Source organism: Eucalyptus grandis, chromosome 8 (genome assembly GCF_016545825.1).
Source record: "Eucalyptus grandis isolate ANBG69807.140 chromosome 8, ASM1654582v1, whole genome shotgun sequence".
Lineage (NCBI taxonomy): Eukaryota > Viridiplantae > Streptophyta > Magnoliopsida > Myrtales > Myrtaceae > Eucalyptus > Eucalyptus grandis.
Genome location: NC_052619.1, coordinates 56,823,235 through 56,847,755, shown reverse-complemented (window position 1 = coordinate 56,847,755; position 24,521 = coordinate 56,823,235). Strand labels below are relative to the sequence as shown.

Below are 24,521 nucleotides of genomic sequence, written 5' to 3'. Positions count from 1 at the left end.
TAGTTTTTATTTATCATTATTGGTGTCTTCTTATTTATCACCTCTTTAAGATAAATAATTTTTTGTTTGTGCAATTCCAAATGTGAAGTCAATCTTCTAATTTTTGTTGTGAAACTATAAACTTGAAATTTAACGACCCTTTATTTTCTTCTTGTGGAATAACTTAATTTTAAAAAAAGTCATTTTATCAAAAATGAAATTCTTTTTCTCTTCGTTAATAAAAAGTGGATTTTATGGATTAGTAAGAAAATGAGAAAAACGATTGCGGATTGTCAATCTTTGACATCGATGTATGTAATAAATGTACTTTTCTTTTATAAACTAATCTGTGTACGAGAGGTGATTGCAGAGCTGGTGAGCCTAATTATGAAGCTCTGACTCCACCAGAATCATAACATGAAATGGACGAGTTTAGATGAGTTAGTCCTTTTTGGTCCGATTTGTCTTAGTCCCTTTTTGGTCCGATTTGATTAGACAAGGTCCTTTCCGCAAAGAAAAAGTTGATTTAAAAAAATAATTAAAACTGATGTTGACATGAATTTTACGCTTGATATCAGATATATCGTCCTTCCATTCTCGAAAGGCAAGTTTGCTAGTTTGACTTTTCAAAGGCCATTATAGCCACGTCATTCCATAAAAATTTCCCTTCACACATGAAAGTTTCCAAGCAAGAGGCAGTTCTCTTTCTCTCTCATCCACTGTGTGTGGTGACGATCAAAAGATGTCCATAAAAATTTCCTTTCTCAAACACAAGCACATGGAAATTTTCAAGCAAGACAGAGTTCTCTCTTTCTAATCCACAAAGACAAACGCACCCAAACTCTCTCTTGGGCGACGTTGTTTTTCTTTTGTAACATTCTGCTAAGTTCTTTTCTACTTTTTTATTTTTATTTTTATTTTGTCTTAGATGGAGACTTATCGGCAAAACAAAGATCACCATTAGATAACTGCCTGGCAGGCAGTCTGCTACCTTACTTTGGCCAGTCAAATTTTCTCCAATTTATTTTATTTTTATTTGGCCAAATTTATCCATTTTATTTGGCAAGATGGTTCTAATAAAGAAATGTGTATTGAAATGCCCAAATTTTCCCTAAACACATCTATCTCACTTTTTCTTTTGATCAGAAAATACAATTGAATTAAAAACCTATTAAAAGGCAATCAAATATTAAATTCATCAAATCGGTACAATTAGGTCTCTCAGTTGACTCTATCTAATTTTATAAAAGGAAAATGTCCATGACTTTTTTTCAAATAGCTCCCTTTGTAATCATGAAGGTGAATTTTCACTTGACTTCTAGATGAGTTGCATAAAGCAGAGATAGAGGGCAAAAGGATGCGCATTTCATTATACATTCCCTAATTGAGAAAGATTGTCATCGGATGAAAAGAAATGCAATTTAATGGGACAATGATGGTATAATCTGGCAATCTAGAAAATAAAAGAAGTGGTAGTGAATCATTTTGCTTTTGATGAGAATACATTGGGACTCTGTATTTTTTTATCCAATTTGAGTTATAAGAAATAAATTTTTCCACTAACTGTATTAATTATAGTTAAAAAACTTAACATGGATTAATTAAGCTATAGTGTTCTTCTTTGAAAATCACGGAAGGCAAGCAATGTTTCCCAAATAAAAGGGAGAAAATTTAACTACCACAAAAGAAAAATAACAGGTAGAAAAAAATTAAAAGAAGTAGAAGAACGGTCATGATAGGGACATTTGCCTCTGTGAGGTAACCTAAGTTTTGGGTACGGTCATTTCGATTCCATAACTTAGCTACAATGGCAATTGAAATCAAACTAGCAAACTGGCCTTTTATAAACAGAAGCACAATATCCAGAATAATAATAATAAACAAATCAGAAGCACAATAAATCGGATCCACTTTGATAAAAAAAAAAAAGAAGCTCCGCCAATGTCCCTTTTTCCCCCTAGAAATAACTTTTCATTACATTCAAGATGTGATACCCGCATTAGAATAATAAATTAAAGAAGAATACTAATATAATATTTTTAACTTAGATAGGAGTTTGTAAAAGAGAAAAGGTAGCTCCTATTTGATTGAATGCCCAATTTGGAAGCACATGAGTAGCTCCATTATTAGGTTCATGGTCCAAGCCTAACTCCAACCCATATTGTGTTGAAGTAGGAAGTAAGAATTTGCGATGAAAGGGAGACATTAATTAAGACATTGCAATCAGTCTTTTCTGATGCCGAGGGACTGAGCATAAATGCATGCGAGAATAAGAGCTGCTGCTTACACTTCCATCAACGAGTTCCAATGTTTCTTTTTCTTTTTTTTTTTGTCGAAGGTTGGACTACTTAGCCACTTGTCGATCATGCAAAATACCCATAGCTCATTTGTTATCCTTTCATACACCATCTACATTAAAAATTGGACATTTATTTGATAGTCGCAGCTAGAAGTCTGTCCTTTCCCCAAGGGAATCAGCTCCTCAACTTAATTCTGCGTCAGTCCTTGATAGCTCAACCAACGAACATAGAGTAATGCCTTAGCAAAGGTGGTCATGGCCATATGATATTAAGCTTAAAATTTGTGTCTGAATGAGTTCATGATATAAAAAATTTGATATTTTTTTGACAAATATTATATCCAGGCAATTTGGAGCTAAGAAAGAGACAACTTATATAGACTCATCTATTTTACGCTTTCGCTCCGACGAAAATGGATGATTTAACATTATGACCAAAATATTCTATTTGAATTATTTTTTCTAGAGAGGTGGAATACCAAGTATAGAGTATCGTGATGGGCCTACAATGTCCGCGAAAATTTTATAATAATGGCCAGACAAAAGAGCTTTGACCGTGATTTGTCCTTTTTCCTAACCATCCACGTGATCGGTGGCTCCAGCCAATAAGAAAAAAAGAAAGAAAGGCTGGAAAGCAATTTGGCTGGGTCCAATTCGGCGTGCTTTGACCTTGAATGATGGAATAATAAACGATGGACGTTGCCTACAAGTACCGAGGAGTTCGCTTCATCATCTTCATCAGCTCAAGCCTTCTCCTTTAGCAATCACACCGAACCTTTCCACCACCCCGTCTTGAGTTCAGTTCTCTTTATCTCTTACAAGGCCAACATGGGTGTCATCACCTATTCGCAAGAGATCACAAGTGTCGTTGCACCGTCAAGGATGTTCAAGGCTTTGTTCCTTGACTCACAGAATATGCTGCCCAAGATTGTTCCCGAGGGCATCAAGAGCATTGAGTTCATTGAGGGAGATGGTGGAGTTGGTAGCATCAAGCAAACCAACTTCGGTGAAAGTAAGTCAGATCATTCTCATACTTCTACGATGTCAAGTCTATATATAGACCTTAGAATTAATAACTAACTTCTTCGCTTTAATGAATTTGCATAACAGGCTCCCACATCAAGTACATCAAGCACAAGATCGATGCTCTTGATGCTAGCAGCTTTTACTGCAAATATACTATGATTGAAAGTGATATAAAATTTGACAAGATTGACTTGGTCGTGGAAGATGTGAAATTCGTTGCGGCTGGAAGTGGATGTGTCTGCAAGATGACCAGCGAGTACCACGTCCAAGAGGGTTGTGAGCTCAAGGAGGAGGATATCAAGAAGGGTAAAGACAGAGCTATGGGATTGTACAAGGCTATTGAGGAGTACCTTGTGGCCAATCCCGATGTTTGTGCCTAAATGCTATGTTGAAGATCCGTTTTGAATTATGATATAGCAAAGCGAGTGAAATGTCTCTATTGTATCTTTTGTTTTCACATTGGCTCTGCCTTGGAGCCTTTGGGTGAAAAGGTTTTATTGTGTGATTTCTACAGTGTAAAGGGATTTGATGGTTGTGTGTAAGGCCATGCCAAAAAAATTGAAGGAGCAATGAACAATCCAATAAATTATGGGTTTTACCCACGAAAAGATTTTCCTTTGTGGTCATGAAGGTGAATTTTGACTTGACTTATAGATCAGTTGCAAAAAGAAGAGATTGAGGGAAAAATGAATTAATCCAATTTGATTTGTTAATTTTTTTTCCACTAATTGTATTCATCAAAACTATGCAACTTAAAATTGATAAATTAAGCTGTAGTATGCTTCTTCGCAAATCCTGAAAGCAAACATTGAGATTGTTTACCTAATTAAATCCATCCTGCCAAACAAAATGGAGAAAATTTGGCTAGAAACAATAAAATAAAATAAAAGGTAGAAAAGAACTTAGCAAAAAATTTGATGGGTTGATCCAAATTTAGAGTACGGTCATTTGGATCCGAGGACATAGCTATCAAAGGCATTTGAAAAGTCAAACTAGCAAAATTGCCCTTCGGAAACAGAGCAAAAGCGAAAAGAAAAGGGAAAGAAAGCAAAAGCGCTCTGCGGCCATCCCTGATGGCGCAACGAACGAACGTAGAATCATATCTTAGCAATGGTGGTCATGGTTGTCTGTTATAAGCTTAAATCTGTGTCTAAATCAGTTCATAGCATGAAAATTCAATTTTCTTCACGAGAAAGATCGTATCCAGGCAAATCGGGGCCAGACAAAAGAGCTTTTAATCGTGATTTGTCCTTTCCTAACCTTCTGGATTGGTTCCTCCCAAAAGGAAAACAAGAAAGGCTTGAAAGTAGTTCGCCCGGTCCAATTGGGAGTGCTTTGTACTTTGAATGATGATGATGGAGTGCTGAACTCTGGACTTGCCATGGTTGTAAGTACTATAGATTTCTCTTCATCATCTTCATCAGCTAAAGCCTTCTTCTATCACACCAAACCAGATCCTTCCATTTCCTACTCGAGTTCGTTTCAAGGCAAAGATGGGTGGCATCACCTAAAGATGAACATGTAGTCTTGGATAGATTGGCAATTTTTTTACAAAGAATTCGCTTTGACTCTATAATCTACAACATTTGGTTACATAATCATTCTGCTTTTGATGAGAATACAGTGGGACCCTGTTTTTTTTTTTTATCCAATTTGATTTATAAGAAATAAAAATTTTCCACTAATTGTATTAATCATAATTAAACAACTTAACATGGATTAATTAAGCTATAGTGTTCTTCTTTGAAAATCATGGAAGGCAATCGTTGTTTCCTGAATAAAAGGGAGAAAATTTAACTACCACAAAAGAAAAATAATAGGTAGAAAAATATTAAAAGAAGTGGAAGAATGGTCATGATAGGGACATGTGCCTTTGTGAGGTAACCTAAGTTTTCCGTAGGGAGTTTTGGGTACGGTCATTTCGATATTATGACTTAGCTACAATGGCAATTTAAAGTCAAACTAGCAAACACTGGCCTTTCGTAAACAGAAGCACAATATCCAGAATAATAATAATAAACAAATCAGAAGCACAATAAATCGGATCTAGTTGATAAAAAGGATAAAAAAGGGCTCCGCCAATGTCCCTTTTTTCCCCCTAGAAATAACTTTTCATTACATTCAGGATGCGATACCCGAATTAAAATAATAAATCAAAGAAGACTACTAATATAATATTTTTAACTTAGATAGGAGTTTGTAAAAAAGAAAAGGTAGCTCCTATTTGATTGAATGCCCAATTTGGAAGCGCATGAGTAGCTCCATTATTAGGTTCATGGGCCCAAGCCTAACTCCAGCCCGTATTGTGTTGAAGTAGGAAGTAAGAATTTGTGATGAAAGGAGACATTAATTAAGACATCGCAATCAGTCTTTTCTGATGCCGAGGGACTGAGCATAAATGCATGCGAGAATAAGAGCTGCTGCTTACACTTCCATCGACGAGTTCCAACGTTTTTATTTTTTGGTCCAAGGTTGGACTACTTAGCCACTAGTCGATCATGCAAAATACCTATAGCTCATTTGTTATCTTTTCATGCACCATCTATATTAAAAATTAGACATTTATTTGATGGTCGCAGCTAGAAGTCTGTCCTTTCCCCAAGGGAATCAGCTCCTAAACTTATTTCTGCATCTGTCCTTGGTAGCACAACCAACGAACATAGAGTTATGCTTTAGCAAAGGTGGTCATGGCCATATGATATTAAGCCTAAAATTTGTGTCTGAATGAGTTTATGGTATAAAAATTCAATTTTTGACAAATATTTTATGCAGGCAATTTAGAGGTGAGAAAGAGATTAATTTATCTAGACTCGCTTATTTTACGCTTTCTTCACGAAAATGGATGATTAACGTTACGTCCAAAATATTCCATTTGAATTACTTTTCTAGAGAAGTGGAATACCAAGTATAGAGTCTATAGACTATCGTGATGGGCCCACAACGTTTGCGAAAATTTATATAATGGCCAGACAAAAGAGCTTTGACCGTGAATTGTCCTCTTTCGTGACCTTCCAGATGATCGGTGGCTCCGGCCAATAAGAAAAAAAAGAAAGGCTGGAAAGCAATTCGGCTGGGTCCAATTCGGCGAGCTTTGACCTTGAATGACGGAATAATAAACGATGGACTTTGGCTATAAGTACCAAGGAGTTCTCTTCATCATCTTCATCAGCTTCATCAGCTCAAGCCTTCTCCTTTAGCAATCACACCGAACCTTTCCACCACCCCCTCTTGAGTTCAGTTCTCTTTGTCTCTTACAAGGCCAACATGGGCGTCATCACCTATTCGCAAGAGATCACAAGTGTTGTTGCACCGTCAAGGATGTTCAAGGCTTTGTTCCTTGACTCACAGAATATGCTACCCAAGATTGTTCCCGAGGGCATCAAGAGCATTGAGTTCATCGAGGGAGATGGTGGAGTTGGTAGCATCAAGCAAACCAACTTCGGTGAAAGTAAGTCAAATCATACTCATACTTCTACCATGTCAAGTCTATATATAGACCTTACAATTAATAACTAACTTCTTCGCTTTAATGAATTTGCATAACAGGCTCCCACATCAAGTACATCAAGCACAAGATCGATGCTCTTGATGCTGGTAGCTTTTACTGCAAATATACTATGATTGAAAGTGATATAAAATTTGACAAGATTGACTTGGTCGTGGAAGATGTGAAATTCGTTGCTGCTGGTAGTGGATGTGTCTGCAAGATGACCAGCGAGTACCACGTCCAAGAGGGTTGTGAGCTCAAGGAGGAGGATATCAAGAAGGGTAAAGACAGAGCTATGGGATTGTACAAGGCTATTGAGGAGTACCTTGTGGCCAATCCTGATGTTTGTGCTTAAATGCTATTCTCAATATTCTTTATGAGTTATGATATAATAATGTGAGTGGAATGTCTCTATTGTATATTCTGTTTTCACTTTGGCTCTACCTTGGAGCCTTTGGGTCAAAGGTTTTTATTGTGTGATTTCTATGTTATAAAGGATTTGATGGTTGTATGTAAGGCCGTGCCAAAAGTAAAACTTGAAGGAGCAATGAACAATCCAATAAATTATGGGTTTTACCCACGAAAAGATCTCCTTTGTGGTCATGAAGGTGAATTTTGACTTGACTTATAGATCAGTTGCAAAAAAAGAAGAGATAGAGGGAAAAATGAATTAATCCAATTTGATTTGTTAATTTTTTTTTCCACTAATTGTATTCATCATAACTATGCAACTTAAAATTGATGAATTAAGCTGTAGTATGCTTCTTCGCAAATCCTGAAAGCAAACATTGAGATTGTTTACCTAATTAAATCCATCCTGCCAAACAAAATGGAGAAAATTTGGCTAGAAACAAAAATAAATAAATAAATAAATAAATAAAAGGTAGAAAAGAACTTAGCAAAAAATTTGAAAAGGAAAGAAGGGTCCCAAGAGAGACATTTGTCTTTGTGGGTTGATCCAAATTTAGAGTACGGTCATTTGGATCCGAGGACGTAGCTATCAAAGGCATTTGAAAAGTCAAACTAGCAAAATTGCCATTCGGAAACAGAGCAAAAGCAAAAAGAAAAGAGAAACAAAGCAAAAGCGCTCTGCAACTATCCTTGATGGCGCCACGAACGAACGTAGAGTCATACCTTAGCAATGGTGGTCATGATTGTCTGTTATAAGCTTAAATTTGTGTCTAAATCAGTTCATAGCATGAAAATTCAATTTTCTTCACGAGAAAGATCGTATCCAGGCAAATCGGGGCCAGACAAAAGAGCTTTTGATCGTGATTTGTCCTTTCCTAACCTTCGGGATTGGCTCCGCCCAATAAGAAAACAAGAAAGGCTTGAAAGTAGTTCGGCCCGGTCCAATTGGGAGTGCTTTGTACTTTGAATGATCATGATGGAGTACTGAACTTTGGACTTGCATGATCGTAAGTACTACGGATTTCTCTTCGTCATCTTCATCAGCTAAAGCCTTCTTCTATCACACCAAAGCAGATCCTTTCATTTCCTACTTGAGTTCGTTTCGAGGCAAAGATGGGTGGCATCACCTAAAGATGAACACACAGGTTTGGATAGATTGGCAATTTTTTTACAAAGAATTCTCTTTGACTCTCGATAATCTACAACATTTGGTTACATAAACAGCTACCAAGAATTAAAAATTGCCTTTTGTGCCTCCTATTATTCGGTGACACTCATCTATAAATGGTTAAAACTCTTGAAATCCTCAATCCCGCCACTTGACGGCTACATCTTATATTCTTTCCCATCGACCGAGTGAGTGACTCTTTGCTCCCACACTTGGCCACTTTCCGCTGACATCTCCATCGACCTGACCCAGTCTTCTTTATCGGCTAAACCCTCCCAGAACTTAGTAATCTTCAGCTCCTATCGCCATCTTAACAATCTTTTGTCGGTCAAGCTGCAGACCAATCGTTTGGGCATTTTGTGATGTTAGCACAACCACAATCAAGAGAGAGTCCCCGAGAATGACGGTTTTACGACTCCAAGATTGTAATTCGATCGGACAAGTCATTTTAAGAAAACTTAATCCTCTTTAGAATATATATATATATATATATATATATGTATGTATGTATGTATGTATGTATAAAATTGTGAATTGAAGGTTGTTTTGTTTCCTCGCGCTTGCTTCTTGCGATTATTTTAATGTTTTTACTTGAAAGTATATTTGTGTACATTTTTTTTTGAACGGAACCCATATTATATTAATACGAGTAACCCATACAACCTGCTGCTATAGCATCCGCGCATAACAGGTTCAAGAGAGGAGGGGGCATAAGAAGGGCCCAATTACAAGTCATGCGAGTACTATTATGGGCCTTGCAAGTCCAGTCGGCTGCCGCATTTGCTTCCCTTTGACAGAACCCTAGCGATAGATTGGAGAATAGGGTTAACAGGAAGGCTGCCTCGGAGAAGAGAGCATGATCCGTCCATGGCGGCGATATCTGGCGATTCAACGTTTCCACCAGGGTGAGATTATCAGATTCGACGAGGAGCTTTTCGTTTTGGAGCCCCTGTTGCAGAAGATGTCGAAGCGAGAAGGACAGGGCTTGGATCTCGACTTGCATAGCAGAGACCGCAGAAACACCTTGGAGAAACCATCTGTAAGTCGACCCTGGTGATCCCTGCAAATACAAGCTATATTGCCGTGAGTGCTTCCCTGTTGATACGATCCGTCGATATTAACCTTGAGAACCCCGGGATCTAGGGGATGCCAGAGATGAGTCTTCTTTTTGACGGAGATCTCTTGTTGCGTGCAGGAGGCCATAGACAACCGATCTACCTGGGTGTGAGTCAGTGCCGCTTCTGCAACCTGAATTAGATCGGGAAAAGTTCCTCTGAAAAGGAAGCTGTTCCGGGCTCGCCAGATCTGCCACAGAACGTTAGAGATAAGCGCCAATCGAGATAATCTATTTCCATCTCCTACCGTGGCCACAATCCATGAGTCCAGATGCTGAATATTGTTGGGGATGATTGAGATCCCGATCTAGGAGTGTGTCCACACCCGATGAGTCCACGAACAGAGTAAGAACATATGTTCTAAAGTTTCTGGAACTTGTTTTTTTACATAATGAGCAGCAGGGGCTTTCTATAATATGTCTTCAATGCAGGTTATCTCTCGTCGCTAAGGAGTTGCTGCAAATGGACCATAGAAAGTTATGGATCTTGGGAGCTGCAGGCATCTTCCAGAGGTTGCGCCAAAGCCAGGTAGGAATTTGATACGATGTAGAAGCACCATAATTTGGAATACCTGATGTTGTCTGAGTGATTGCATGATATGCTGATTTGACCGTAAATGTGCCCTGTTTAGTAGCTGTCCATATGAGTGCATCTATAGTGAAGTTAGGTCTGATCTGGATGTCTGTGATCTGTTGAATGATGGGCAAGTCGAAAAATTTATGCAATAACTCTATGTTCCATGAGTTGGTAGACTGATCAATAAGATCAGCTACTAGAAGAGGTTCTTCTGGGGCTTTCGATCCACCTAGAATACCCATAAAGTAGCCATCTGTCTTCTCTAATGTTGATGCATTTTCCATCCCCTACTGACCAACTAACATTGGGTAAAATAGCATCCCTCCCGCTCAAGAGACTCTGCCAGCCCCATGATGGGCGAGAGCCCTTGACAGCTTTAAAAAAAGTGGAGGAATGAAAATATAAACCTCTGAAAAACTTGCCCCATAAAGATAAAGGTTGATGAATAAGACGCCATGCTTGCTTGCCAAGCATGGCTTGATTAAAACTAACCAAATCTCTGAAGCCCAAACCCCCTACTTCCTTTCGGTTCTGTAGTACTCTCCAACTCTGCCAATGTATTCCAGACTTACTTGTATCATTGCTCCACCAAAACTTAGCCATTCGCTTTTCAATAACTTTGCATAATGAAATAGGAATCTTAAAAACAGACATGGCATATTGCGGAATAGATTGAATCACAGTTTTAAGCAGAACTTCCTTCCCTCCCTTAGATATTAGTTTCTCCTTCCACCCTTCTAATTTCGATTGAACTCTACTCAACAGCCAATAAAACATATCCCATTTAGATCTTCCCCAATCAGTAGGTATCCCTAAATACTTCCCACATCGCTGTAAAATAGGTACCCTTAATTCAGAAGCCAAATTTTCCTGGAGAGACATAGGACAAGATGGACTGAAGAAAATGCCAGATTTGTTTCAATTGATAGTCTGTCCAGTAGCCAGACAATACTGGTTTAAAATATTAGATAGATTCTGACACTCCAGCAAGGTACCATCAAGAAAGAACACAACATCATCAGCAAAAAATAAATGTGATAAAGTAGGACACCAATGATTCAACTTAATGCCTTTAAGAATGCCCATGTCCATAGCATTCCTGATTAGGAAGGATAAGAGATTGGCTATAAGAATAAACAAGTAAGGGGATAAAGGATCACCCTATCAAAACCCTCGGGTGGGATGAAAACTCTGTAAATACTCACCATTCATTTTGACAGACAAAGATGTTGTTGAGATGCACTGCATAATTAGGTGGACCAAATGAGAATGAAAGCCTAATCGAAGTAAATAATCTTGAAGAAAATCCCATTTGACATGGTCATACGCTTTCTGCATATCTAACTTAAGAACCGCTTTAAAATGACGCTTCCTTTTTCTGGTCTTAAGCTAATGAATGACTTCTTGTACTATGAGAACATTGTCCTGAATCTGTCTTCCGGCAACAAAAGCATTTTGTTCCTCAGTAATTAATGTAGGCAGCAGGGGTTTTAACCTATTTGCAAGCACTTTAGAGTAAATCTTATGGGCATAGTTGCACAAGCTAATAGGACGATACTGATCCAAGCTTTCTGGGTTTGGGGTTTTGGGGATCAAAGTGATAGCAGTTCGATTTAAAGCTAAAGGTAATGATCCCGAATTAAAAAATTGGTGAACTGCTCTGTAAATGTCCACTTTAAGAACTTCCCAATGAGATTGATAAAATATTCCATTTAAACCATCTGGGCCTGGTGCTTTTGAAGCACCTAATTGAAATGTAGCCTCTTTAACTTCTTCAAGTGTGGGTTGTGCGAGGAGTGTTGCATTCATTTCTGCATTAACCACCTGTGGACACTGTTGTAAAATCTGTGCATAACAGTGAGGGCCTGAAGTAGTATAGAGCTGTGAGAAATAAGTAGTGGTCATTTCTTTGAGCTTTCCAGGATCCTGAACCCATTGCTGATATTCATCCCGCAATACGGTAATATGATTACGTTGTCTTCTTTGAATTGTTGTGGCATGAAAAAATCTAGTATTGCGATCTCCCCACTTTAACCAGTTTATCCGAGATCGCATCGCCCAAAATTGCTCTTCCCGCTGCCATACTTTCTGAAGTTCTGTTTTTAAAATTTGTTGCCGCGATTGATTCAATAAAGTAGGGTGCTGATTTGTCAAAATTTGTAAGTGGTGCTCTAATTCCAATGCATGTTGCCTGTTATGAGAGAAATTCTTGCGGCTCCAAGTGGATAAGGCTGCAGAATCGGCAAAGCTTGGCCGGGAGAGGAGAGTTCTGCCTCGAAGTAGAGTGCCAAGAGGTTTCAACTACTGAGCGACAGCTAGGATCCTGAGTCCAGAAAGCTTCAAAGGTAAAATGCTTCTTTCGTCGACCCAAGCAGGGTTTTGTATCTAATACAAGTGGACTGTGATCTGATCCTACTGTAGGGAGAGCAAGTACTTGGGCATTGGGGAAAGTGACATGCCACTCAATTGTGCATACAGCACGGTCAAGTCGTTCATTCACTAAGGCATCCCCATCTCGATTATTGGACCAAGTGAAAGCATAGCCATGAGAAGGGAGATCCATCAAGCAGCAATCGTTAAGGACATCTCGAAAAGAAGATAGACGATAAGAGTCAGCAGGCCGAGATCCCATTTTCTCCCAACGGTGAAGAATTTCATTAAAATCACCAAGGCACACCCAAGGTAAGACATTATAACTTCCAAACTGTCGCAGAGTCTGCCAAAGATGCTGACGGTCTTGTACAACTGCAGGTGCATGAAGACAAGTAATCCGCATTGATCGTCCTCCGAGGTATCCAGGAAAATAAAGTCAAAAAGATGAGGATTGGAGGAGAAGTCTGTCAACGTGAATCCAACATTCCAAAAAAGGGCTAAGCCACCTGCAGAGCCAACTGTGCTGAACAGTTGGTGATGAACAAAATGTAAGGAATGTTTCAGGTGAAGAAGAACTTCGTCACCATTCTTCGTTTCCATAAAAAAAATAACAAGTCAGGCTTTTCTTTAGCCATTAGGGCTTTTAATGCTTGGACTGTAAGGGGATTGCCAAACCTTGACAGTTCCAACTGAGAATTTTCATCTTTGAACTAGTGGCTGTTTAGGGCCAGCCACCGTTGCCCAAAAATTATCTTCAGCCGCCTCGACAATTGGCGTATCCAACAAGAGCGAATCATCATAAGCTCCCAGTTGCCCTCCAGGTAGGTCATATGGAGTATAAATAAAATGCACGTTTTATTTTCGTGCCAAAATTCGTCGTATTATCTGAATATTGAAAAATATCCCGACGCTTGTCGGCGCCGTGGAGATGGAACGCTCGTCCATGATGCCTCCACTCTCTCTGACTTGATCTAGTTTATTTTTAAGATTTTTGTTTTCTCCAAACTTTTTTTTCCTTTTTTAATTTAATTTTTTATATGTTTGATATATTTTCTGATGTGGTGCCACGTATGCTAACAAGTAGTTTAAAATACGACGATACATTCTTGCGTGCAAGATCATCCAATTTGACCGTTTACCTCATCAGAAGGACCAAACTACATCCTGTAAAAAAAAAGAAAAAGAAATTTATTGCATAAATTTAATTGTTTAAGATTTGGTTTCGTGTTTGGCATACTTTTTGGAACTACTGATGCCATTTTCCCATTTGTATGTTGTGAAAGTTTTAAATTTTTTAGGTATAAACAAGTCAAATGGTCTGCAGGGCAAAGATTAATTAAGTGAAAGTCAATCTAGACATGCCTTGAAAAATCACATTTCTTATCCATCCCAATATTTAATGCTATAATGTGGAAGGTGACTATTCACGTTGTATCCCATCATTTTCAATTTTGAATGGTCTAGAATCTGGTTCTACCTCAATGCATATCACATAAAAACATATTTTAATGCGATACTAGACAAATAATATCATAGCCGGGAACAGGAGCTTACCAATAAGGGCCTACTGGTAAGTAAACCTACGGATGTGTTTCTTGTATGGAGCATGAATTCCCTTTCTCCAAATCGAACAGGAGCTTAACCACTTAATTTTTCAAACAAGAAAAAGTGAAGAAGTTTCTTATAATTTCAGAAGTAGCTAATTATGTGTTGTCTTCAGAATGAGGTTCGAAACATGGCTTTTGAAAATGAATTAGATAGGTTACATAATTCATTTAAAACATCAATAGATTCCATTATCCAAAAAAAAAAAAAAAACTGCTTTTAACATGAGCGTCACTGCCTTCATCTAAGATTCACAACCCCAATTTCTCTATCAAGAATGTTCAGGCTTTGATTCTGGATTCACAAAAGCTCATCCCCAAATGCCCCTCAGGGCATTAAGAGCATTGAGTTCATTGAAATAGATGGAGGAGTTGGAAGCATCAACCAGACTAACTTCACCGAAGGTATGAATCATTAATTAGTGATGCATGTACTCAGATTCATTCTTCTTACTTATTCCTATTGTGGTGATTCTAAGCAAGCGTTTCAATTTGGCAACTTATTTTGTGAAAAATTCTCCCCCAGCTAAGTTTAGGATCATGCTCTCCCTTAGAATCACTACAATAGGATTCAATAAGAAAGGTGTACGAGAGTATATGCGCATCACTTATTAAGGACATTGCGAAGCTTCAGCAAAGTTAGTTTGGTTAATGCTTCCGACTTCTCCATCTCTTTCAATGAATTCAATGCTCTTGATGCTTTGGGGGACAATCTTGGGGATGAGATTGTGGGAATCAAGAATCAAAGCTTTGAGCATTCTTGAGGAGCAATTGGAGTTGTGAATTCTTGATAAAGGTCGTGACGCCCATGTTTGTTTCTGAGAGTAAAGATCTGAAAATGAAGTAGCAAGGTGTAAAAGACTTGCTTGAAGGGAGAAGAAGACTGTTGAGTTTGCTGCGAAGATGTTGAGCGACAACGGATGGGTATATATAGATTCCAGGAATGTGTGTGTAATGATTTAGTTGTTTTAGCTGACAAAGAATTCAAGTTCAATATTTTCGCAGCACTCCACTTTGGACTGGTCCTACTTCTAGATGAAAAAACTTATACAATGACTTTTTGAGAGATTGAGTAAAGTCAAAAAAATTGAAAATATAATAGCCTACAAATGAGGCATACTTAGTCATAGACGACCTTAGTACGGAAAATTTTGATATTTCACAGTTTCTATATGGTAAGATGGAATCAACCCCATTCTTTTCTACAAAACGAATTTTACAAATGCTACATTGAGTTCTAGCATGCCATATTTTCAAATAATGACCACAACCTCACCAAAAGGACCAAATTGCACTCGATAAACAACATTTAAGATTTAATTGCACGATTTGAAATGTTTAGTATTTGATTGTATATTTGGCCAATCCTTTTGGACTATCTGGTGCAATTTTTCGATGCTTGTATATTGTGAAAGACATATATGTCAAACCTGCAAAATAATATTAGTGTTTTTCATTCAAAATTTAAAATCTTATGCATTTCTCATTGATATCTTACCAATCGAATGTGATGCTTTTAGAAAGTCGAACAATTTCGTTGTTCATCATCTACAATTTTATAAAGGTTGAATTACTCTATATATGCTTAGATTCCTACAAAACAAACTGGGCAGAAGAAGATTAGAATATAATAACTTATAATATGAATTGTAGATAAAAATATTAAAGTGTAACCTATTCTATTGTTTAGATTCCTCGTGTTTGGAAAAGGAAGTCTTCCTTCTTCATTTTCTTGATAACGGGTGATCCGCCCGATAATAAATGAAGAAACACTCAAGCAAGGCCAAATGGTCCAATTCGGGGTGCTTTGAACTTTCAATGATGATGGACTGCAGAATTATCAACTTGCCTATAAATATCAAGCAATTCTCTTTACTATCTTCATCAGCCCAAGCCTTCTTCAATAGCAATCACACCAATCCCCTCCATTTCCTACTTGAGTTCATTCCTTGTTGCTTCTTATAGGGCAAACATGGGTGTTGTCACTTACTCTCAAGAATTCACATGTGCCGTTGCTCCATCAAGAATGTTCAAGGCTTTGATCCTTGACTCACACAACATCATTCCAAAGATTGTCCCCGGGGGCATCAAGAGCGTCGAGTTTATTGAGGGAGATGGTGGAGTTGGTAGCATTAAGCAGACCAACTTTGGCGAAAGTAAGTTGGATAATATATGTTTATCTATCATGTCAAGTTCATTTATAGACCAAAAAACTCAAAATTAATCTTTCTTACTCTTGTGAATTCATGTAATAGGTGCTCATATCAAGTACACAAAGCACAAGATTGATGCTCTTGATGTTGAGAACTTTTATTGCAAATATACTTTGATTGAAAGCGATATCAAGTTCGACAAAATCAAGTTCATTGTCTATGAGGTGAAGTTTGCATCAGCTAATGATGGATGTGTCTGCAAGATGACAAGTGAATATCATGTTGAGGAAGGTGCAGAGCTCAAGGAAGATGACATCAAGCAGGGAAAAAGATAGGGCTATGGGATTGTTCAAGACAGTTGAAGAGTACCTCTTGGCAAACCCCGTTGTTTGTGCTTAAATTGTCTTTTCAAAATCCTTTGGAGTGAGAATCCCGGAGCTCAGAGTGATTTTTTTTTTTTGGGTGTCTGTTTGGCTCTAGCATGGAGCTTTTGCTTGAGCAATGGTTCTTCTAGGTATTTGTATGTTCAAAAGGATTTGTTGGTTACGTGTAAGGTCATGTCAGAATAAAACTTCAAAAGCAATGAGCAATTCAATGATTGATGCATTATCAAACATTTATTTTCACTTACTATGACTTCACTTCCCACCCCAATAACTTTGCAAATTTTCGGGACCTGAAAACTTGGAAACTTAACGGCATTGATGCTAATGCTTGTGGCTTCCGAAAAGCATAGCATGTGAGCCGAAAGGCAGGCAAAAGAATTTGGAGCGCATAAGAAAACAGAGCACTCTGTTTTGGTGTTACTTTGTCGGAGAGAGTGATAAAAGTTCCTTATAATACATTTTAGAGATGCTGATTTGGTATTTTGACAATATCCACGGAACAAAATGGGGTGTTAACACTGCCTTCAAATTGTTTCTTGACATCAAGAAAATACTTTCACAAGAAATTTGAAAAAATTTCTAGCAATGATAAGACTAGATAGGATAGAGTAAGAAATTTAGGGATTTTGTTATATTATATTCTTAATTTTATTTCGACTACCAAATGTAACCCCAGAATTTTCCATCATGTACCTTCAATCCTAAAAGACCAAATGGACCATATTAAATACTTATTTCAACCCCGGTGACCCGGCCTAGGCTTGTAAGAGCTTGAAAAACTTGGCCGGTTTGGTTTGGGTTCTCGAGCCACCGAGCAATTTGCTCAGCTCTAACAACAACTCCATAGTTACAACAGTTTTTAGGAAGTTGTGTCTGAGAGTGCTAGTATGAACAAAATAAAGGAGTAGGGAAGAGAATAAGAACACGAGATTTATAGTGGTTCGGCTTAATCCAAGCCTATGTCCACTCTCCCACAATAACAGCCTTCTTGGCTGGATTCCACTATGCAATTAACAAGAGATTACAACTTCGAGTGCAAACACTTAGTAGTAGATCACACTATCTCACTAAGTCACTCTTCGGTATTTCTCTCACGATTACAAACGTTTAAGCTCTCAAGAGACAAGTATATGATCGAAAGTCGCTCAGACTTTGGAATTATAAATTCTACGCTCCGTCTCTTACTTGCTCATCGGTCCTTCATCTCCTTAAATACTCCTCCACTTCCAAACTAGCCGTTGGACAACATCCCGGAGAATCGTCTTCCAATATACCCATTGGACAGCTCGTATCTAGAAGATTTGGTAGCCGTTGAGTGACAAAGGTAGAATCCCAAATTGATTCCGATCGCCCATACAAACGAAATCTTGGTTTCCATAAGTAAAGCTTCTTCGTATAGAAAGATCTTGTCTTCAAGATCCAATTGTCAATCAATTAGATTGAATCAATCAAATCAATCTTGATGTGGAATCCAAACCAAATCACTAGCCGTTGTATGATTGGGCTTGAGTTACGATTCATCGAACTGGATGTAAAGTCCGAGTCTCGTAGACTTTACAATATGAGTCTCAGACTTTACAATCTGGGTCCAGACTTTAAGGTCTATACCCGGTTCAGCCTTCAAGATAGAGTCTATCTTCCGGTTCAGCTTCAGCATAGAGTCTATCTTCGGTTCATCATTTACGTTCAGTCTAGAATTAGTCGAGTTGATGACTTCGATATAGAACAGACTTTGACACTAAAGTCCGGCAAGTCTTCAAACTTTGAGTCTTGAGTCTAGCGGTCTTCGACTTTGAGTCTCGAGTCCGCGTCTTCGACTTTGACAATATCCTTTACATGTTCTATCATCTGCATGGTCTATTACTCAACCATCAAACATGTTAGTAGCCTTTGATTTATTTTGTCATCTTCAAAACATCATAAGGGATTTCCCTAACAGTGTCACCCGATTTTGAGGTACTGGAACTTTAAAACACATATTTTTAAGCACATGACTTGTAGCACTTAGCAGCATAACTGCAATACAACCCGATAGAATTACAAATCAGCCATGATTGTACCATATGGACTCTAGATGATTATTGATATATGAGATTATGATTATGTTATATAGTGGAATATACATATTAAAAAGAATTTTGTTAATAAGTGTTCCTAGAGCACTTATTGAATAACCAATCCCACAAGTTTTACATTTTCTCGTGCTCGACTATTCTTGTGTCATTTGCAATTAGCGTTTTGATAATTGAATTATTCCAAATTTAGTATGCGTAATTAGTACCGGAAGTATTCGTTAACAATGTCCAATCAAAAATAAAATACTACAACCACAAACTCTTCACAACAAGTAAGCGAGGTCATTATAACTAAAATAGAATTACAAGTTCCGTGTCCTATCCTTGATGCGAATATTTTGAGCTAAATTGCCTTTCACAGAGGAACTTTGGTGCCACATTTAGCTGGAGCAATATAATGCATTCGAGAGATCTCTTGTGACATTCCAAATCCGGAGTCGTATGAAGTGAAAATCTCATATACAGTTCAGTAATTACCTGATGAGAAATACCCTATTGATTGATATATAAGTTAACATACCTCAAACAGTCAACATCTTACACAATTATTTCGAATATTGTTTAAGCTCTTGGCCTTCGGGGATCCGGGTGAGATGTTAGTTGTTATAGTGATATCGGTGGAGGAACCCTCTAGTAGATATGTGGTTTGAGGATAAACTAAACCCCTACCGAGATCCGACAGACTATGTTCAATGATGTATAGGAAGCCATCATCACACGGGTATTTTTCCGGGGCTCGACCCGTGTGAATGGGATTGAGTCGCAACACCCAGCTGGCCACCACCGATAAGCGAGACTCTTGCCTCGCTTGAGACCATTTTTGGTGTTATCTAGAAAAAGACTAATCCACAAAATTATGAAGTCATGCATAGTTGTATTAGTCTTTGTCATTCAAAAGACACTTCGATCTACATCTTAATATTCGAAAGGGGTGATTTGGAAGTTGACCAATTTCGTTGTTCATCGTTTACAATCTTCAATAGTTTTATTAATCAAGTAGTGCCTTAGGCAATATTACGTAAGGACTTCATGTACTACAACAGTATAATATTTGCAGTCCTATTTAATCACGAGAATTGTTGCTTGAGAATGTAGTAGTTATGATGATGAATATCTTTGAATTCCTACATAACAAACTGGGCATCTTCTATGTTAACAAGGTTATAAGAAGATCATAACATAATAACTTATAATACAAGGTTGATTTTCATCGTGTTTGAAAAATGAAGTCTTTCTTCTTCATCTTCTAGATGAACGGTGGCTCCGCTCAATAAGAAATCAAGAAACGCTTAAAGCAAGGACGAATGGTCCAATTCGGAGTGCTTTGAACATTGAATGATGATAGGTTGCTGAACTCTCAACTTGCCTATAAATACCAAGTAATTCTCTTCACTATCTTCATCAGCTCAAGCTTCTTTAATAGCAATAACACCAAATCCTTCTATTTCCTAGTTGAATTCATTTCTATTTGCTTCTTACAAGCAAACATGGGTGTCATCACTTACTCTCAAGAGTTCACATCTGTTGTTGCTCCATCGAGAATGTTCAAGGCTTTGGTCCTTGACTCACACAACATCATTCCAAAGATTGTCCCTGGGGGCATCAAGAGCGTTGAATTTGTTAGGGAAATCCCTTATGATGTTTTGAAGATGACAAAATAAATCAAAGGCTACTAACATGTTTGATGGTTGAGTAATAGACCATGCAGATAATAGAACATGTAGAGGATATTATCAAAGTCCGAAGACTGCCCGGACTCGAGACTCAAAGTCTCAAGACCGTCGACTCAAGACTCAAAGTCTGAAGACAGACTCTATGCTGAAGCCGAACCGGGTACGGACTTCAGATTGTAAAGTCTGAGACTCAGATTGTAAAGTCTAAAGACCCAGGTTGTAAAGTCTCAAGACTCATATCGTAAAGTCTCAAGACTCGACTTTACATCCAGATTCGATGAATCGTAACTCAAGCCCAATCATACAACGGCTAGTGATCTGGTTTGGATTCCACATCAAGATTGATTTGATTGAAGACAAGATCTTTCTATACGAAGAAGCTTTACTTATGGAAACCAAGATTTCGTTTGTATGGGCGATCGGAATCAATTTGGGATTTTACCTTTGTCACTCAACGGCTACCAAATCTTCTAAGATACAGAGCTGTCCAATGGGTATATTGGAAGACGATTCTCCGGGATGCTATCCAACGGTAGTTTGGAAGTGGAGGAGTATTTAAGAAGATCATGGACCGATGAGCAAGTAAGAGACGGAGCGTAGAATTTATAATTCCAAAGTCTAAGCGACTTTAGATCATATACTTGTCTCTTGAGAGCTTAAACGTTTGTAATCGTGAGAGAAATACCAAGAGAGTGACTTAGTGAGATAGTGTGATCTACTACTAAGTGTTTGCACTCGGAGTTGTAATCTCTTGTTGATTGCATAGTGGAATCCAGCCAAGAAGGCTGTTATCGTGGGAGAGTGGACGTAGGCTTGGATTAAGCCGAACCACTATAAATTTCTGTGTTCTTATTCTCTTCCCTAACTCCTTTATTTTGTTCATACTAGCACTCTCAATTGGTATCAGAGCCAAGTGCTCGGTTTATAAAAGTGTTTTTACTTTTGAGCTAAAGATTCTTTATGGCTAGTATGTTGGCACTAGGACTTATGGAAGGGCAAAGCAACACAAGGCCACCATATTTTGATGGAAAGGAATACGATGTATGGAAGAACAAAATGAAAGCATTCCTAAGATCCAGAGATCTCTTACAATGGGATGTTGTGGAAAGAGGAATCAACCCCATTGCTGCGTCTACATCAAATAAGAATGGCAAAGACAAAAACACCAAAGCCCCCGCTCCTATGTCTCGGACGGAGTTGTTTAAAAGAGAAGCGCTTGATGCAAAAGCTATTTATTCTTTATATTGCGCTTTGTCTCTTGCTGAATATAACAGAATCTCTTCATGTGAAACAGCAAAAGAAGTTTGGGATAAACTTCATGTTACATATGAAGGGACCGATCGTGTAAAAGAGACAAAAGTAAACTTCTTGCTCGGCAATTATGAATCCTTCAAGATGAAGCAAGGAGAGTCAATTGGAGATATGTTTAATCGTTTACAGAAATTGTAAACGGTTTGGCATGTCAAGGTCATCCTATTTCTTCCCCAATGAAGGTCAACAAACTCTTGCGAGGTCTTTCAAAAGATTGGAACCATGTCAAGACCTCAATCCGGGAGACTCAAAGGATTATGCCACTCTCCGTTGATGAATTGATCGGCACTCTTCAATCCTATGAAGTGGAACAACTTAATGACGAAGATCCTGAAGGTAAGAAGTCCATTGCTTTAATATCTAATGCTGTTTTTGATGAAACAGATTCAGAAAATGACATGGACGATGAAGAATTTGCCTTTATGGTCAAGAAATTCAAAAAGCTGAGTAGAAAAGAAAGGAAATTCAGTGGAAGAAGTCAATACAAGCAGAATGGCCAGAAAAGAATCATGAAAGAAGATGATGAGCAAAGAAATCTATGCTTGATGGCACATTCAGAATCTGAGTCTAACTCGACAGAGACTCGAATCGAGTCTCATTCGTAACTGCACTAATCCGATGAGGAAATCAAGGGGAGAAATCGAATCCAAAAGAAAAGGAAAAGAATCGTGATCACCTCAAAAGGCAACAAATTGAGGGGGAGCTTTGATCAATTATGGAAAAATCTTTTTGATTGATCGTGATCTTATTATGGATGGAAGGAAAGGTAATTGTGTCAGAATTTATTCTACAAAATCCGGTTAGTGCATCTCTTATTACCTTTTGTCATTAACAAATCTCATATTGATATTATCATTTTATTATGACAAAAATGGTACGTGAATTTTATGATGCATCCGTGATTTTTATTGGATATTTACTGATATAATCGAAGTGAGCTATATTGCATATCTTTAATATTCGATAAAAGCTGATTTTTCGAAATTGTGATTCATGCAAGATATTGTTATCATTCTCTACGTGAATCCATTATCGCTTTTTGATTATGACAAAAAGGGGGAGAAGATATGAATATGCATATGTGCTGATTGGTTGATATTATTTATTGCATAATATTGAGCTGCAATTATTTTCTATCTTCGATATCCTTTGATTTAAATTTTTAAATCTGCATGTTCAGAGATTGTTTTGTCATCATCAAAAAGGGGGAGATTGTTAGGGAAATCCCTTATGATGTTTTGAAGATGACAAAATAAATCAAAGGCTACTAACATGTTTGATGGTTGAGTAATAGACCATGCAGATAATAGAACATGTAGAGGATATTATCAAAGTCGAAGACTGCGACTCGAGACTCAAAGTCGAAGACCGTCGACTCAAGACTCAAAGTCCGAAGACGACTCTATGCTGAAGCTGAACCTGGGTACGACTCAGATTGTAAAGTCTACAGACTCAGATTGTAAAGTCTAAAGACCCAGGTTGTAAAGTCTCAAGACTCATATCGTAAAGTCTCAAGACTCGACTTTACATCCAGATTCGATGAATCGTAACTCAAGCCCAATCATACAACGGCTAGTGATCTGGTTTGGATTCCACATCAAGATTGATTTGATTGAAGACAAGATCTTTCTATACGAAGAAGCTTTACTTATGGAAACCAAGATTTCGTTTGTATGGGCGATCGGAATCAATTTGGGATTTTACCTTTGTCACTCAACGGCTACCAAATCTTCTAAGATACAGAGCTGTCCAATGGGTATATTGGAAGACGATTCTCCGGGATGCTATCCAACGGTAGTTTGGAAGTGGAGGAGTATTTAAGAAGATCATGGACCGATGAGCAAGTAAGAGACGGAGCGTAGAATTTATAATTCCAAAGTCTAAGCGACTTTAGATCATATACTTGTCTCTTGAGAGCTTAAACGTTTGTAATCGTGAGAGAAATACCAAGAGAGTGACTTAGTGAGATAGTGTGATCTACTACTAAGTGTTTGCACTCGGAGTTGTAATCTCTTGTTGATTGCATAGTGGAATCCAGCCAAGAAGGCTGTTATCGTGGGAGAGTGGACGTAGGCTTGGATTAAGCCGAACCACTATAAATTTCTGTGTTCTTATTCTCTTCCCTAACTCCTTTATTTTGTTCATACTAGCACTCTCAGAATTCATTGAGGGAAATGGTGGAGTTGGCAGCATTAAGTAGACCAACTTTGGCGAAAGTAAGTTGGATAATATATGTTTATCTACCATGTCAAGTTCATTTATAGACCACAAATCTCAAAATTAATCTTTTCACTCTTGTGAATTCATGTAACAGGTGCACAAGATTGACGCTCTTGATGTTGAGAACTTTTATTGCAAATATACTTTGATTGAAAGCGATATCAAGTTCGACAAAATCAAGTTCATTGTCTATGAGGTGAAGTTTGCATCAGCTAATGATGGATGTGTCTGCAAGATGACAAGTGAATATCATGTTGAGGAAGGTGCGGAGCTCAAGGAAGACGACATCAAGCGGGAAAAGATAGGGCTATGGGATTGTTCAAGACAGTTGAAGAGTACCTCTTGGCAAACCCCACCGTTTGTGCTTAAATTTTCTTTTCAAAATTCTGTGGAGTGATAATCACTGGAAGTTGAGTGATTTTTTTCTATGTTTCTTTTTGGCTCTAGCTTGGAGCTTTTGCGTGAGGAATGGTTTTTCTTTCTAGTGTCCCCTGTATGTTCAAAAGGATTTGTTGGTTCCGAAAGGCCATGTCGAATAAAATTTGAAAGAGTGATGAGAAATTCAATATTGATGCATTACCTTGGATTTTTCCTCAACCAGATCTCCTTTGTTATCATTCCTCAAGTTGAATTGGTACACGAATGTCTTCTACATATACATCGTT

General features: G+C 37.9%; 4 protein-coding genes across 4 annotated transcripts; all 4 read left to right on the top strand.

Moving 5' to 3' along the window:
- Nucleotides 1-2,999: 2,999 nt before the first annotated feature.
- On the top strand, nucleotides 3,000-3,906 carry LOC104415198 (major strawberry allergen Fra a 1-3). Its single transcript, XM_010026451.3, has 2 exons — nucleotides 3,000-3,290; nucleotides 3,389-3,906. Exons 1-2 carry the CDS (start codon nucleotides 3,107-3,109, stop codon nucleotides 3,682-3,684), a joined length of 480 nt encoding a protein of 159 aa, XP_010024753.1. The 5' UTR covers nucleotides 3,000-3,106; the 3' UTR covers nucleotides 3,685-3,906.
- Nucleotides 3,907-6,469: 2,563 nt separating this feature from the next.
- On the top strand, nucleotides 6,470-7,302 carry LOC104415200 (major strawberry allergen Fra a 1-3). Its single transcript, XM_010026452.3, has 2 exons — nucleotides 6,470-6,752; nucleotides 6,851-7,302. The coding sequence occupies exons 1-2, from the start codon at nucleotides 6,569-6,571 to the stop codon at nucleotides 7,144-7,146; spliced, it is 480 nt and encodes a 159-aa protein (XP_010024754.2). The 5' UTR covers nucleotides 6,470-6,568; the 3' UTR covers nucleotides 7,147-7,302.
- An 8,635-nt stretch (nucleotides 7,303-15,937) lies between these two features.
- LOC104415203 (major strawberry allergen Fra a 1-3) lies at nucleotides 15,938-16,526 on the top strand. The gene is made up of 2 exons (XM_010026456.3): nucleotides 15,938-16,194; nucleotides 16,294-16,526. The coding sequence occupies exons 1-2, from the start codon at nucleotides 16,011-16,013 to the stop codon at nucleotides 16,524-16,526; spliced, it is 417 nt and encodes a 138-aa protein (XP_010024758.2). The 5' UTR covers nucleotides 15,938-16,010.
- Nucleotides 16,527-20,139: 3,613 nt separating this feature from the next.
- Nucleotides 20,140-24,253, top strand: LOC120287376 (major strawberry allergen Fra a 1-3-like). The gene is made up of 3 exons (XM_039300163.1): nucleotides 20,140-20,271; nucleotides 23,787-23,852; nucleotides 23,951-24,253. The coding sequence occupies exons 1-3, from the start codon at nucleotides 20,140-20,142 to the stop codon at nucleotides 24,251-24,253; spliced, it is 501 nt and encodes a 166-aa protein (XP_039156097.1).
- Nucleotides 24,254-24,521: the final 268 nt, after the last annotated feature.

What these genes read in the sequence shown, in the direction of transcription:
- LOC104415203 (XM_010026456.3), top strand. Translation starts at nt 16,011, where the DNA reads ATGGGTGTTGTCACTTACTCTCAAGAATTCACATGTGCCGTTGCTCCA. An exon ending in GCAGACCAACTTTGGCGAAA is followed by an intron (nt 16,195 to 16,293) that starts GTAAGTTGGATA and finishes TTCATGTAATAG; the next exon opens with GTGCTCATATCAAGTACACA.
- LOC104415198 (XM_010026451.3), top strand. Translation starts at nt 3,107, where the DNA reads ATGGGTGTCATCACCTATTCGCAAGAGATCACAAGTGTCGTTGCACCG. An exon ending in GCAAACCAACTTCGGTGAAA is followed by an intron (nt 3,291 to 3,388) that starts GTAAGTCAGATC and finishes TTTGCATAACAG; the next exon opens with GCTCCCACATCAAGTACATC.
- LOC104415200 (XM_010026452.3), top strand. Translation starts at nt 6,569, where the DNA reads ATGGGCGTCATCACCTATTCGCAAGAGATCACAAGTGTTGTTGCACCG. An exon ending in GCAAACCAACTTCGGTGAAA is followed by an intron (nt 6,753 to 6,850) that starts GTAAGTCAAATC and finishes TTTGCATAACAG; the next exon opens with GCTCCCACATCAAGTACATC.
- LOC120287376 (XM_039300163.1), top strand. Translation starts at nt 20,140, where the DNA reads ATGGGTGTCATCACTTACTCTCAAGAGTTCACATCTGTTGTTGCTCCA. An exon ending in GCATCAAGAGCGTTGAATTT is followed by an intron (nt 20,272 to 23,786) that starts GTTAGGGAAATC and finishes TGTTCATACTAG; the next exon opens with CACTCTCAGAATTCATTGAG. An exon ending in GTAGACCAACTTTGGCGAAA is followed by an intron (nt 23,853 to 23,950) that starts GTAAGTTGGATA and finishes TTCATGTAACAG; the next exon opens with GTGCACAAGATTGACGCTCT.